Source organism: Talpa occidentalis, unplaced genomic scaffold (genome assembly GCF_014898055.3).
Source record: "Talpa occidentalis isolate TD23 unplaced genomic scaffold, MPIMG_talOcc4v2.1 talOcc4.14, whole genome shotgun sequence".
Lineage (NCBI taxonomy): Eukaryota > Metazoa > Chordata > Mammalia > Eulipotyphla > Talpidae > Talpa > Talpa occidentalis.
Window position 1 is genome coordinate 50,169,250 of NW_023601433.1, and position 16,434 is coordinate 50,185,683.

Sequence of the window (16,434 nt, forward strand, 5' to 3'; positions counted from 1 at the left end):
GCTCTGAAGTGCAGCCAGCTAGCAGGTGCAGCCCTTGTGGGGTGTGACTGATAGAAAGCGGGACTAGCAGTCAACCAGAGGCCAGGGCTTCTGCGATGGCTGTGGAGGGGCTGCAGATGCCATCAAGCTGTGCTTTTCTGCTCCCAGAAGGAAGGTCTGGGACCTGAAGGTTCCCTGCTCTAATTTAATTCTCTGCAGCTGGACTTTCTCAAAGTTGTAACTCTGCTCAAAAAGATGCTGCTGAATCTGGCTCCGAGATGCACATTGTGTTTATTGGGAAGAAATACAGAAAGTATTTGCCTGGGTCAAATAATTTCCTAGGGGTATCCAAAAACAATAGTCTATGAAGGCTTTGGAAATCTTAGATTTCTTTTAAAAATTCATGCTAATAGCACTGTTTCCTTTACTTACTAGTCATTCATTTACTTCTTTTTATTTTTTTAAGGATTTATTAATTTTTGCATACAAGAACTGGGGTGCAGGGCAGAGGTTCAGGGGGTGGGAGGATTCACCAGAAACAGAGTGGGGAACAGAGCAGGCAGACTGACTGAAATACACTGCTGAGGGGAGCAGCGGGTGAGACAGGAGAGGTCTGCTGTGCCATGTGGGTTGCTCCCGGGCTGGGGATCGAACACTTGCTACAGTGGCTGCAGTCAGCTTCATAGGTTGCATCTTAACCCCTTGCACCATCAGGGAGGCCCCATTTACTTCTTTTTTATAACTGCCAAATAAGATAAGGAAATGACTAAATTTCATGCTGTGGATGCTTCTCTGTTATGTAAAACAAGTTCTGTAATAAGAATGGGAATTACAGATGCCTTGAAAGGTTGTTTCCTAGAGTTCCTACTTCCACAACTGCAAGGGTAAGTAGATCCCCCTTCAACTAAATTCCAAATTATTGTCTTTATCAATCAGCAGCAAAGATAATTATTTCAGTTTACCTGACCTGCATCAGATTAAAGGAGCTTAAACCTATAATACAATAAAGACTCTTCGGGAAGTACTATTATTTTGTATAGATCTACATCATCTCACTGTCAAGTTAAATACAGTAATTAAGCTGTTGCTGCGCAGAATGTCAGTGACAACTGTTTCCTGCATCTGCCGTGTGAACAACTGCCAGCACTATGCTAACCACTATGCTCACCAGATTAGACTAGTCTGTGAGCTGGGTATGAGAACCTCTATTTTCTGTAGAGGAAGCAAGTCTCAGACAAGACAAGCAACTATTCCCAACTTATACATCTGGTATGTTGTAGGGCCTGAAGGAAGGAAGATTCAATTACAGGCTATATAGCCTCAGGACCTGTGACCTTTCTTCCATGAGACACAACCTCTTAATAAAAGAGAAAGGGGTTGTTCCCATCATTCATAAGGAATTAAGATGAGAAACACAGGAATTTAGCTCCTCCTGAGGTCCTTGCCACACACCCCACAACTCTGCAAGGTGGGGCTAGAGCCACCAGCTCTCTGCAGGCCCTGAAAGAGCCCATCATGGTTCATGGTTATTTGAGAAGTCCCGGAGGTTTGGTGCGTTCAGTTGCCCAACCTCCACTTGGCCTTATTGCTAGGTCAACCCTGACCTCCATGGATCTGTTAGCTGGGCTTGTGGGTCCCTCCTTGCAGGTAACTTGGGGATCCCCTCCTGTGACCTGACCCATTCAGACTCCCTGCCTACAGGGTGTTTAGCACCACAACTGGATTTTGAGTAGGGGCGGGCTTGCATTTTAGTGTCCAGCTCTGCACTCTTATTAGTTGTGTGACTTCAGGTGGGTCACTTAATCTTTGTGTCCAGTTCCTCATCTGAGAAATTAGCTTTAAAGACAAGACAGAACACATCACATGGACCTGTGTTGAAGGAGTCAGTGGGAGTGGGTCACAGAGCCCCTGTGCTGGGCCTCACAAGGCAGGAGTAGGTCTCTAGGCCCGCAGCACACAGGGGCAGCTCTGGACACACCACCTCACTGTGAAGCCTTCTTGCCTCCCCTGGGACACGCATCCACTGGCCACCCAATCTTGGCCTGCTGGGCTTACCCCATTACTCCAGATCCAACCTCAGGGAAATGAGTTTCTTGAACAGCACCAAGCAGTCACCTACCCTCCAGTATTCTCAATTGTACCATATGATTAAATGCAGAAAAGGCTTACACACAGAGTGGATGCTCAGTAAATGCTGTCAGTTGATTATTAGCTTATTTTTGATAAATTAGGACAGAAATCAAATGGTTGTAAGTGTGCAGGTAGTTGATCAGCAAACTGTTCCCCGTGATCCTAGGGGCAGACCACACTTGAATGCTGAGGGGCTGCACAGGGAAGAGTCTCTTCTTCAACTAACTGTAGGAGCTGTTAGTTGAATCTAGAAATCATATCAGTGACAATAAACTCTCTCCTAAATGGGTGCGGGATGAGGGATGCTATGGATAACTTGGATAACGGTCCTTGGCAAGGAAAAGTTTATCTCTCCCAAGTTCACTCATTCTTCTCCTGCAATGCCTCAGAGCAAAGCATACACTGGAGGGTTTTGCTATACTTATATTTTGCTATACTTACATTTCACTGACAGAAACCATAAAGAGTCTGACTATGCATTTATTCTACCAGACCCACAAAGCACTGTTCATGCTCTCACTCTCCGAGGAAATAGCTTCCTCTATTTTTAATAAATCTTCCATTGCATGTATTTACTATAACATTACTACACAATTTGGTTTTAGTCCTAAATCAACCTGGTATGCTTCATTTAATGACCTTAAGCAGCATATAGCCACATGGTAAATAGCATTTGAAGGCAAATCACCACTTTTCCTAGAAAACCTCAGTGGACAGGATGTGGGAGGGAGAGATGGCAGGAGGGAAACATTAACATGCAAGTTTAATTTTTATCAGGAAACATCACAGAAATTAGCAATGCTAGGTTGTTTGTTAGGAATTCATCCATAAGATTTACTACGTGGTTCTCAAAGCAAATGACTAGACGACACTCTGTGTCTATGCAGCTGAGGGCAACACCCAGCACCAACAGGCTGGGCCTGTCTCAGCTTGAAGAGAACATAACGGTCACTAACCTGCAGTGCTCACCATGAACTTCCACTTGACCACATAGGCATCTCCCTCGTGGAACTGCCCGATGCTCTGTTTGGGGAGCCTGCTGTAGTCGAATTCGAGGATATGCCAGACATCCACAGAGACACTGGCAATCTCAAACTGCCTCCGGTCATCCCCTTCCACCAGGCCGTAGCCACGGCCCACGTTCACCCCATCTAGCACAGTGCCGGCCATCGTCTGAGGCACCGGCACCATCCGTGTCACATCATAAGGCTTGACCTCAGCCCTAGGATCTTCCTAAAAGAACATACAAATGTTAGTTCAGTTGCCTCTGCTTCTGTAGCCATTTCTCATCATACTTAATGTCATTTTACTATTAATGGGACAGGTACAGGTATAGCTCCCCCCTCCTCAGGGCCAATGCCTCTAGAAGCACAAACTGGGCTATTTCCACCTCATTGAATTAGCATACAATTGGAAACTTGTTTACTATTCTACTAGTAAATCCTGGGAAGACGTTTAGCTTCAAGGTCACCTTTGCTGGGCCCCAAACAAGTCCTGAGACTTAGGCTTAATTAAGTGGAATACCTTCTGCTGGGCAAATTCGCTGACATTCTTCTCATTAGGTCTCTTTAATTCGGTCCAATCAAGAAATTTCTCTTTGAACAAAATAGTCTCATTGTGCTCTGTAAGTCTCCCAAATATTGCCCAATCAGGTCGCCCCTGTCCTTTTCTGTGGAGGTGGGTGGGTGAGAGGAGTAGACAAAAAAAGAACCAAGATTAAGTCATGCTAAAAATAAAGGAATCTGAAACACATGTAGTTATTGGGAAAAAAAAAAAAACCCTCAGAATATGTTAGTAGTATATAATATGAAAGGATTGTTTTCATTTAACCAAATAACTGGTATTTTATTATTTAACCCTAAGCCTTACAAGACTTTGTGTGCATGAAGTTGATGTGCCTGAATGTGACATGAAGCATTAGCTTTTCTTACATTCCAGCAAATTCTGATACTTAGGATCGGGGGCAAGATGGAGCTTAGCCTCAGCTCTCTATCACTCTAAGTCACGTTACAAGAAGCTCTCCAGTAGATGGAGAGTCTTCCTCTATTACTAAAATAAAAAAAACTTTCACCTATCATGAAGTTTTTTTTTTTTAAAGATTTATTTTTATTTATTTATACAAGCACTGGGTACAGTCAGAAGTGCGGGAGGGTGAGAGAATTCACCAGAGCCAGAGTGGGGAGCAGAGCAGGCAGAAGGACCGAAGTACACTGCTGAGGGGAGCAGCGGGCGGCAGGAGAGGTCTGCGCACCATGTGGGACCCTCCTCCGGTGGCCGGGGAGCAGCGGGGATTGAACCAGCGCCGAAGAGGCTGCGAGCAGCTTCGCAACACAGCACTCAACCGCTGCGCCACCGGGGAGGCCCCTATCATGAAGTTTTGTTAATTTATTTTCAGGTCACTAGACATGACAGCAGGCAGAGAGAGCACATGACACAAGAAAGGAACTGGCTGAGCCCCACCAGGGGTCTGGTACTGTGTTAGGATCTGTGTTAGGATCTCAGAATTGGAGATTGTGCCTGTAACACAAATAACTTAGAAAAAAAGTTGGGTTAAGGCAATCCATGGCGAAAAGGATTCAGTCCTGAGGATAAAATGTGGGTATACTCATTTTTCCACATGAATCCTTGACTGTGAATTGGGACCAGGTGGGAAGCCTATATACAATCAAACCAATGAGTGTTGCTTAGTTGGTCTGTTTCACCACTTCCTCTTTAGTTAAGACTATACTTTCTGACAGCACAGCTAATGCACATCAAGGAAGCTGCCTGTTTGAAAGAAGGCTGAAGGATAAAGCACAGTATAATAGTTTCTCTCCACCTCTTCCACCAGCACTCTGGGGTGCCCTCCTTTGTTAAGCAGGCTGAGAGCTAATTCTTGGCTGCCCCTTCACATTCTTGGGAGCATTCAAGGCATACAGACACATAAGTCCGTCCTCCACCCAGGAGTTGCAACCATCTCTCTGACTCTCTGGGTGTACGCCTGCACATGCATTTTTTAAACATCCTCAGAACATTCTGATCTCAGAAAAGTTGACAATCAGTGAGCTGGGTGCTCACTCACCTACTTTTCCATCTGTGATTATGTCACTTCTAAATTAAACTGCCCTTCATACAGATTTATGCTTTACTACTGTAGTATACCATGCTTTTACTTTTTTTTTAAACGATTCTGTTTTTTCTCTTACTATAAAATAATCTTGTAGCCTTATCTTCTGTCTGTAAAATACTAGAGTACTGATTTTATGATATGCCTTTGTTTAAAAGGGATTTAAGCAACTCTCCTGCCCACCTGTGACTATGCACGTACCTCCCTTTTCTTTTCTCCTTTTCCTAATAAACCTGTCCATTTAAAATGTAAAATAAAAGTAAAAATAAAAAGGATTCAAAGCCTTTTCACCTATAGTAACATAAACTTTAACTTTCTGAAATAATATTTAATATTAAACATTAACTTGATTTTAAAACTAGATAGAAAGTTGAAATCTGTAAACTAATTTAATGGAAAACATTAAAATGCAATTCTATGCTGTTTGGTGGCACAGCTATTTCCAATATGTGATAGGGCATACCTAATTTAAAAGTACTTTACCCCCCTCAAATTTTCCCACAATAGTAATTCTTTGCTCGTAAGGATTATTTTTCTCATATGTTTAGTGTTTGTACATATACAGGATTGCCTAAATTACTTTAAAAAAAAAAAGGACACTACAGGAAATATTAGAATTACAATCATGGTTTCAATACCTTATACTTCCTCCCACCTCCACCCCTACATCCTCTAAATGTGATAGAGGTTGTCTACTGCCAAATAAATGATAAATCCCGCCACTCTAGTGCTGTACTGGGAAGGTGAGGCATTTGAAGGAAATGCATTCCTTCTGCACCTTTATATGAATAGCAAACTCCAGACCCTGGGAAGCTTTTTAGATCAGCATGTAATTTGTTTAAACAATTACATGTTCTCACTTGCTACGACAGCACCTGGAATGGCGCAGGTGGGAAACAATTTGTTCACTTCAGGAAATTAAATATAACGCAAACATCTTCCAGAAGACACTCTGCTTCTGTGTTAGGTAAAAGCTAAAGAAATGTTCTTTTCGTGAATATTGATGGTGCTGCTCACAATGGTTTATGGGGGCAAGAGCCTAGGAAGAACCAGAGCCGACAACCTTGGTTAGATCTGAGATAATGTGCATACTCCACAGTGTCCTCCACCTGAGTACCTGGGAATAAGCGGGTTGCATTCACCAGGATCCAGTGGGTTGATGTCACAATTCTCGTAGTCAAAGGTTCCATTCCATAAGTGCTTTGCCAGCTGAAATGCTACTTTCCGTTGTGCCAGTGTTACTTCTTTTCCATGCCACACATAAACTTCACTACCAAAATCAAACACCAGTACCTGGGAAAATGGCAAAAAAAGAACTGGTTAACTGCAAGCATAATGACTTGACTTACACATATTGTGAAATGATTACCATAAGTTTAATTAACATCGATCATCTCATAAAAATACAAAAAAGGGAAAAACACATATGAAAAGAAAAATACATATATCATTTTACCTGAAACAGAAAAAGCTTTCAAAGACTCATTGAACCTCTTTTGAACAATATTCTGGATCCTATATTAATATTTTTTTTTGAAAGCTAGATTTTTTTTTTTGATTTAATTATTTATTTATACAAGCACTGGGTACAGTCAGAAGCACGGGAGGGTGAGAGAATCCACCAGAGACAGAGCGGGTTGCAGAACAGGCAAAGTGACAAAATACACTGCTGAGGGGAGCAGCGGGCGGCAGGAGAGGTCTGCGCGCCATGTGGGCCCCTTGCCGGTGGCCAGGGATCAAACCTGCATTGCAGAGGCTGCGGGCAGCTTCGCAACCCAGCGCTCAACTGCTGCGCCACCGGGGAAGCCCTGAATTCTATATTAATATTTAAGATGACAATAAAGTTTGATATCACTAGTAAATATCCTTTGAAAAAATATCAATGTTCTGAGATGGGTACTAACACTGGTTCATATTACTGGGCGGTTACTATCCATTTATGGGGCAGCCCTGAGCAAAGTGCTTCCTTGTGTAGGGCCCATTCACTGTACCTCTTTTGATTGCAGTAAGGAGCACTTTGGGATTTTCCCCCAGTAGTCATCATCGGGAACAAGTTTGTCATCCATCAGACGGTAAATGCAGTTTGTTTCTATTATGGCTGTTTCATACAGTTCATCCTCTTTGGGGTCTCCAGCAGCTTTGGGATAAGAATAATAAGAGAGTATTCTATTTTACACTGAAAAGTGGCTTGTTTAGAAGTGGCTTTTCATTCTCTGAAATGTAGTAAAGCCTTACATTGGTAATTGGTTTGGCTGCCAAGAAGCTTCCAGAAGTCTTTGGCTGCATGAGTGTGTGTATTAATTCCTTCTTCTATAGTTTGGATATAAGTAGCTCTACAACCAAGTTCCCTCTTTGTCTGAATTAAGGTTGCAAGTTCTGAGGCCTAAAAAAGGGAGGAACACAATTACCTGGGGAGACAAGCCCCTGGCTGGGTGGCACATGTTAAAGTCAAAGACAAGAAATGGCATGACTAAAAGGAAAATCTTGTGACCCCTGGGACTGGAGGGCACTGGTTGTTGGTTATTTTCAGTGACGTCAAGAAAATATAATCTAAGGGTAAAGACATATCGGTTCTTTAGAGCAACAGTTTATCTTCAAATTGAGCAGATCACTTGTGAAGCTTTCAGAAAATACCCATTCTCTGAGCTGTTTCCTGTGAGATTCTCATTCAATAGGCCTGCACCAGAATTTCATAGGTACCTAGGGTGAACAACTTTGAAGTGCGTTTATACAGGAGAAAAACTAAACTCAGGACTTAAAAACTGGAGATATAGGTCATAATCCTTTTACAATGTCCCACCTCAACACCCAAGGAGAGCATTATTGAGGAAAATAAATACTACACATTCCTTCTCTCTTGAAAGAAACATTGAGTATTTGAGAAACTTTGTAATAACATCTATTAGCATATAAAGAAGATGCTAAACTAAACTATTTTCAGATACCAACCTTTGCCTTTTCTATGACATTTGCAAACTCTCCTACCCACAGGAAGCAATAGTGGGGAGACAGCAGCAGGAAGCAGTCCCCACTGTTGAGTGAAGAAGCTCGAGGTTCAACCAGTCTTGTCTGCACATGTCTTCTTCCTAAATACAAGGCAAAGAGTCATGTCTTCCTGGGAAGGAGAACTCTCAGCCACAGGAAGGAGCAGGAAGCAACACCCCCACCGCCCACCAACCGAGCACCCCTGCTACACACACTTCCAAGCCTATAAAGCCTGGTCTACTTATATTAGTTCCCAAGACCTGGAGTGGTGTAGATGGGGATTTACAATGATAGGTGATCAGGTAAAGAAGATGTGTTATATATGCACAATAGAATACTTTTCAACTCTAAAAAAAAGTGAAGTATTGCATTGGCAGTGAAATGGAAGCAATTATGTAAAGTGAAATAAGTTGGAAGGAGAAAGACAATGTCAGATAATTTCTCCTATCTGTGCAATAAAAGGAAAGAAAGCAGATGAATGGACAAAACAAAACAAGAATAAACTTGTGGACTTTGACAAAAGAAGTAAGATTAACAAAGAGAAAGTGGGTAGGGATGGGAGCAAAAGTGGAGGGAATCTAATGGATGATGATGGATGAGAAAAAAAAAAACAACAAAGCATTTGCCACTTGCAGGCAGTTAAGTTTCTCCTCACAGCCTAAAGCTGCATCCCTTGCTACAGATAGTAAAGTGTTGGAGGGGATTCATTTGTCTCTCCTTTCCCTTGATTCCATCTCTAAGAATGTGCATCTCTTCTGCTGGCCAGCACTGAGTCTTGCTTACCTCAGTGAGGAGAACTGAGTGGAGAGAACCACTAGGAGGACTTGAGGGGCACCTGGGAGTGTATGATGGTGGTATGGTGGGGTCCCAGGGAAGGGGAAGAGACCTAGGCTCACTTCCAGCTCACCACTCAACAGTTGCTGTGACCTCAGACACAATCCTAACCTCTCTAAGCCTTAGGGGGCATATTTTCTACTTCACGGGATTTTGCGAAGCTTATGTGAAAGGAGGTAGGAGCACCTGGCACACAGAAAGCTCTCAAAAACCTTTAGTGTAAGTAAAGGGTAGTCAGGACTCCTGATCTTACAGACTAAAGCCCCTGGTCAAGGTGTGATTCTTTTCTACTGCTCTTAAATACCTTTAATCTGCAATAGCATCAGCTTCTTGTAGGGCACAGCGCTGTTGTTGGAATTCTGTTCTGTCAGGTTGACGCTCCGCAGGCTGACATTGCTGAAGTTTTCTTTACTGGCTAAACCTGCCAGAGTAACTTCTGAGAAGTTGGAGTTGGCGGACACTGGGCAGGTTGAATAAGGAAACACAACACGGGGTGGGGCAAGATGTTCAGGTGAGATGACAATGTTTACAACCAGAAATTCTTCATTATTGACTACCTATTTCTTTAGGTTAATTCTGAGGGGGAGAACATAACTCAAGTTTGACTAGCTATGCAGTTCAATGCTTAACACTGTATTAAAAATTAAACACAGTATTAGAAATACAAACTGCTTGTTGACATGTGTCACATCTTGTCCTGCAGAGACAAGAGCTACTTCACTATAAAATCAGAAGCTAAATTCATCTGTTGCAGTTCCACTGAGAACTGCTATATTCCTAACAACGCTTAGATATTTAAAATGCATTTCCCCAGACAAGACTATTCGATGCATTTTGCCGAAAGTCTTTATACTCTATAAGAAATGATTTAGTTGTAATCTTTTCCTGAAGACAGAGATGAACTAGATGATTTCTTGAGATCCTTTGCTTTCAGATTCAGGACTATAATAGGATGATGGATTTTCAGGGTGGAGCAGCAACTTTAAATGCCTTTGTCATCACAAAGCTGTCCCCAGAGTTACTGAAAAGTGGAGGTAGGGGAAAAAGCATCTGAAATTGATGCCAACAAAGCTTTAGTTATCCAATTCATTGTTTCAAAAATGTACATGTTAAAAAGAATTCAGAAAATTATTTTTGCAGGGATTAGGACCTAACACTGAAGAAATACAACACTCCCTGACAATTCATACAGCATAGTGACTTTGAAGTACACTTTCTAAGTGAGTTGGTTACAAAGAAAAGACTCAACCATTTCAGTTATATATTATATTCCTATGAGAAACTTTAGGTATGTGAGTATGATAGGTAGAGGATCTACCAAGCTGTGCCTGGACAAAGAAACTGAGAATAAAGAGTGGTTTTAAACTGCTAAGTTTTTGGTAATTTATTATAAAACACTAGAAAACTAATACAAAGGTGAAAACCCACTTTAATTAACATCCTCATTAAAAAATGCTTAAATTTAAAAAGAAATTATAGCAAGTATATTAAAAATAGCATGATCAGGCATGCCATTTTCTCCACCAAGAAAACCAATCTTTTAGAACAATGAATCCCACATTCTTGGACCTACAAAAGCAGAGCAGCTTAATCTGGAGGTGGGGCAGGGACCTGAATGCCACCTCCTCACTCCCTACTCAATGCCACACCCCAACTCTCATTACTCTACCCAACCACATGCAACTCAGAGGAGCCTGGGAGTTCTTTCAAACACAATTTGAAAAACACTCACTTATGCATTAATTAATAATATTAAGAATCTAGGATTAGGAGCAGCAGTGATTTGGGATAGTTTCCCTTGATAGATCAAGTGATTGGCACTTGCAGACAATGAAGTGGAGAATTACTGTTTTGGGCCTTATATAAGTAGATATGGCTTGAATTACAAAGCCAGAAACATCCAGAAACTAAGATTTTAAAGAAAATCTCAGTAAACAGGATAATTTTAATTAACCAAGCCAAGAGATGCGCCATGCTCTAAGTATTTCTGTGAAAAGCCTTTAAATTCCAGCTAGTTTTCTGTAGATACACATGTATGTGTGCAAACTGACTCATTTTTAGTTAATGAGTGTCTTTTGAGCACTACTTTTGACTGGCCTTTGCAAGGCAGAAAAGAGAGATAATTAAAATTATCACATAATGGCGAGTTTCCAAGCATAGATAGTGGCTCCAAATACTCACTCTTTTCTACTTTCATCCGCTTTGATTCCATGAAGGCAACATTTAATCTCTGCTCAGTGTATTCCTGAAGGAGATCTTCTCGTGCTGCCAGCAATTTCAGGGGGTTCTTGGAAGCCTGAACCCGGCGCTTGGGCCTAACGGCACGCTTGTGCTCAGCCACAGAAGATGTCAACCTGAGGGGCCAAGCACAGCGGGTCTCACCCTGCAGCACCATCACACCTGACTTATTTGCAGGCCTCTCACAGCCATGTGCTCTGCATGTTTATTTCCTGATTTCATTATAAATCTTAGGAGTCTTCCTCCCATCACACCACTGACATGGGATCACAGAATCTTAGAGCTGGAAGGGAGAGTCAAGCTCATGTAGTTCGAGTGTCGCATCAATCCCAGAATCCCACTCAAACCACACTGTGAGCTCTGCCTACGGGAGCTTCTGGTACATAATGAGGCAATTTGTTCTACCACTGGATAGCTCTGAACATAGGACATTGTCCCCTGTCTTCATCGCACCAGCACACGTCTCGCTTCTCGCTCTACAATATCCCACGTCTGCTTCTTTGGCTAATAGTAAACCTTTGAGAATTTATAGGCATAGTTTTTAACTTTAATCCTCTTCCCTCCAGACTAAACTTTCTTTTTACATGGTAGTTTTTCACAACTCTGCCGTAACTAGCCTCCTCTCAACCCACTGTCCCCTATGAATAAAAACACTATTTTGTTGAATGTAATGAAACAAAATAGGCCCAGAAAACCAACTATGACAGCCACACACTCACACAAGTCTCTGGGGTAGACACCAGACATGGGCAGGAGGACAGACCCAGTCATGACTCCAAACAGATTCCAGCTGCTGCTCTTAACTGCTAACTGCATATCTCCCTGCCACATAGTCCTCTCTGTGTAATACTATTGACCTGTGTGTGTGTAAACATACAAAGGTATGTTTCAATTATATACCTGATTGAAGCTATGACATCTGAGTGGAGAGAAGACCAAAAATGGTTCATAACCACCAGTGCAAATACCAAAATGTTAAAGGTAGAAAATGTCAAGGTTTTCTTTTTTTTAAGGTAGCAAATTGAAAAAAAAAATAAATTGAAATATGCAAAAAAAAATGTATTAGGTGCAGTTTAAGGAAAAATTTATGATGACTATACAGCGAGAGAAGATCCTCAGGAAAGTACTGTGTGGAGGTCAATGGAGGAATCCCTTTTCAGAAGGTGAAAAATGGAAATAGAGTAACTTACTTGGGTGCATAAGGATCGAAAATGACATCAAAGTCCTCATCTAGGTCCACTGGACTCCGTGGCATAGTATAATCCACGCTGCGGTAAAATTTGGCAAAGGTTTCATCATCGTCCAACTTCATCACCTCTTTTACAGATTTACCAGTAACAGTGAGTATGGTTTCTTGCATCCCACCAACTATCAACAAATAAGCAAATAAATAGCATTAGATCTGTATAAAAAGATTACTCCAACTATAGCTTTTAATATTTTAAAAATTATTTTTCCCAGTAAGTTCCAGGAGTAAACATAACAGTGACCTCCAGGATTCTGTGTATACTTCCTAGACTTCGTCATCTCGTGAAAGGTTTTACCAGCTGAAAAATGCTTGTGTCACGACATGATGGGGGAGAGGGAGCCTCTGCTGGCTGCACACAAGCCCACTGAGCATTTCTGACCTGTTCCTCTTTCTACTGGAAGCAGAGCTAGCCTCAGTCTCATTCAAGATCAGGGATTTGCAAAATTTTTATGCAAAGAGCCATATAGTAAATATTTTAGCTTTTGCATTGGAGGTATCTGGCCTGTGTTGCAACTACTCAACACTACTGTTGTGGTGAAAAATATTAACTGATAAAACATTAACAAATGGGCATGACTGTGTTCCAATAAAACTTTACTTATGAAAGCAAGAGCAGAGCTGGATTAGTTTTCTGACCTTTGAGCTAGATTGCCCACATATTACACATGTGCAATCACTTTAAACTGTTTCTATTCCTTTTCTTGCCAGTTTACTTTTATATTTATGGTCTAACAGGTTTACTTGTATTACTTTCAAACTATTTGAGGGTTATGTCAATAGTCTAATAGTTGGAACTTCAGACACTTATTATTTGATGCTTTAAGTACTGAACATCCTTATTAATTGATGAGGCTACTTCTGCATATTATTCTCTTATACATCTCATTGACTTTTTATTGGAGTATTTATTCCAATGTCTGTTTACCAGAATTTTCTTTTAAAAGTCACTTGTGATTATAAGATCTAATATTAGCTTCTACCTTATTGGAAACTGACAAAAAAAAAGATTTGAAGTTCATCAGATCCAAGATCATGTTAATTTTGTATAATAATCTGCTTTCAGGGTTAAAAAAAAAATGACTGAGTGAACCATCGTGACTGGATGGCATCTAATTGTTTAGATACAAAGACAAATGTTAATGGGGGGTACCCACATTAGTATGTTGTCAAGTGAATGACAGTTTGGCAATCTAACCAGCCATGACCAACAACATTATTTTTATAGAGATGACGATAAAGATAACCCTTATATAGTATGAATTGAAGTCAAAAAGAAAGAAGACAATTGAGTTGAGGAGAAAAAATAATTGAGTAATCACAACTGGGATTCAGATTTTGAGAGAGAAGCAGGTAATTTTAAGGTTTCCTCAGCTACTTACATGGATTACAATTTATGTTACCAGGATGGAAACCAAAGCTTCCCCTAGCTTCTGGGACATACCTTTATTATTCAGCCTTTTTAGGAAGGTTTCCAGTCTGTCCAACTTCAAGTCTGACTCTAACTGCATGTCTGGTCTTGCTTCAATATCTAGGAAAAGAGAAACCATCAATGAGGGACTGACACTGAGGGTTCTTCTGGTTATGGTTCCTCTGGCATACTGGTCCCTGGGTGACATACCTTCCGTGGGTTTGGAAACTGGTGTTGTGCCTCTTGTTTTGCTGCAAAAAGGGGATGACACAGGGGTTATCGCTGTAGGGGATGCCAAACCTGTATTACAAACAAAGGAGCTAGTTAGCATTTCAGGATTACTTCTTGAATCACTGATGGATCTCCTAATGTAGATTTTACAGTTTATGGAATTTATACACACATATATGTGTACACAAATATATGCATTTGGCAGGTACCATGACCAGGTAGGACAACTGTAGAGGGGATTTTATTATTTCTAAAGGACAAACACTCACCAAAAATGAACAATGAAGCTATGTGGGAAAATGCATCAATGACATATAAGTGGAATGAAAGCTAGCATAAGCAGTCAGAATATACTTGAACAAATGGAATTGTGTGTTTGAAGGCCCTTTGGAGTGGTGCTGGAAAAGAAAGCATAGTTGCACCATCTCCCACAGAGGACATAGAGAACATATTAGACCACACTTGCTGGCAGGTGGTCCCAGCACTGGAGTGTTCCTCCAGGCTGAGGGAGGAATTAATTTGTGCATTTACAAGAACAAAATGAGGTGCTAATACTCTTTTTGTTTGTAATAAATATGAAACCTTAAGTGACACTGCCATGGTAAGCATCCCTCAAAGAACACGTGGATATTGTAGAAATCCTTATCACAAAAAAAAAAAGAAATCCTTGAAATCCTTATCACATACAAAGAAAAATGAATGACAAAAAGGTTCTGTTCCTTTCCCTTGAATTGAAAGTGGTATGTATTATAGATAAAGATTGTAAGGAAAAAAAGTAAAATGTGCTTTAAAACCTAAATTTTAAGTGAAATTCTAGAAGTGCTTCTCAATATGTACATATCTGTGCTTGATGAGGCCAGTAAAAAATTAAAAAATTGTTTCAATTACAAAATCTGCAAAAGGCTTATAGCAGTAAGAAACTAAACTTTCTTGAAAGATAAAAGAGAATAACATTTGGTATCACAGGTTGGTGAAGTAAATCATTACCTCTCAAAAGGATGCTTAAGAAACTTTGGAAGACACCACCAGCACAGGGATCATTTACTCTGAAGCTAGTAAACAAGCCTGACTCTGTAGGCAACCAGGATCCTGGCCTCCGCATAGTCAGGGCGCCCCCTGCTGCCCATTCGAGCAGCAGCATGAGAGACAGCTCTTGGAGGTGGGCCATGGATTGTCCAGCTAAAGACAGCGTTTTTTTCTTAATGGATGGGGCTATATTTTAAATTACACAAAGTTAAACCAAAACACTCCCCACACCTATTTTCAATGACTTCTATATGTAATAGCCAGTCATCTACTAACTTTGGGACATTTCTCTTATTCAAAGGCGTATTTTTCTTCCAGGGTAACCCTAGAATACTCATTTTTACATAGAATCTAGGATTATCAAAAAGGGCAAAAGTCCCAATGAGGGTAGGGGAGAATAGCATTTTCTGAGTAAGGGAATGAAAATGAGGGCACAGCTTGCCTTCTGGCAACTTGCTGAAATACACTAACGCCTGCTGTGAGCAGACCAGGGCGACCTGATGAGATGAGAAGACTCCAAGGCTGTAGTGGACGGTATTTTATTCTGCAGCAAGTGTAAACTGAATGTCAAATTGCTACAAATCAAAAACTGTTTATGACTCACATGAAACATATAACCCAGTAGGTGGTAATAAATACTAGAAAAATACAGTATAGTTTTTCATTAAATTAAAAGTACAAGAAAATGATTTCCTGAGCAAATGATATAGCACATGTTAAATATTCCTGATTTATTTAGGGAAATGTGAACGCAAACTCACCCACTGAGGGGTGGGAGCTGCTCTGACATAGTTCTCCAAACATCAACAAGAGCAAACCTCTGACATTGCTATGGACAAGAGCAATGGGATTTGGTAGCAAGGGTCTACTTACAAGTACATTAGAGTTTTAAGATGGAAGGGAAAAAAAGAAAGCAAAATGTCATTAAAATAAAAATCCAGGCTATAAGCTGAAAGATTTGAGTTCTGGTTAAAGTTTTCAGCTTGAGTTCTTAACCAATATGGATCTGAGGGCCTATTTTTGTTAACACAGGGATGAAGCTCATGTTAAAATAGTTTAAACATGATCATATAGTTCTTTGATTTGATGAATAGTCAAGCACTATGTCATTCTGGGAGACAAACTATCTTCTGCCATCATTTGAAAATTCCAAGATTAGTTAAGAATACATTTGTTAGAAAGAATTTCTCTACAAGATTTGAGTTAACCATAATTCAGGGGTTTTCTTCCTCCTACAAATGTTTAGCA

General features: G+C 40.7%; 1 protein-coding gene across 9 annotated transcripts in view; it reads right to left on the minus strand.

Moving 5' to 3' along the window:
* The window catches only part of SVIL (supervillin), an 80,930-nt gene that overhangs the window by 16,047 nt on the left and 48,449 nt on the right, over positions 1-16,434 (minus strand). For all 9 annotated transcript variants that reach the window (XM_037510500.2, XM_054695041.1, XM_037510503.2 and 6 more), the window contains 11 exons: positions 14,140-14,229; positions 13,963-14,049; positions 12,463-12,640; positions 11,216-11,388; positions 9,339-9,494; positions 8,165-8,301; positions 7,451-7,598; positions 7,207-7,352; positions 6,333-6,508; positions 3,634-3,778; positions 3,066-3,342 (listed from right to left, as the gene is read on the minus strand). In XM_037510500.2, the coding sequence (XP_037366397.1) occupies positions 3,066-3,342; positions 3,634-3,778; positions 6,333-6,508; positions 7,207-7,352; positions 7,451-7,598; positions 8,165-8,301; positions 9,339-9,494; positions 11,216-11,388; positions 12,463-12,640; positions 13,963-14,049; positions 14,140-14,229 (1,713 nt within the window). The remainder of the gene's footprint in view (positions 1-3,065; positions 3,343-3,633; positions 3,779-6,332; positions 6,509-7,206; positions 7,353-7,450; positions 7,599-8,164; positions 8,302-9,338; positions 9,495-11,215; positions 11,389-12,462; positions 12,641-13,962; positions 14,050-14,139; positions 14,230-16,434) is intronic.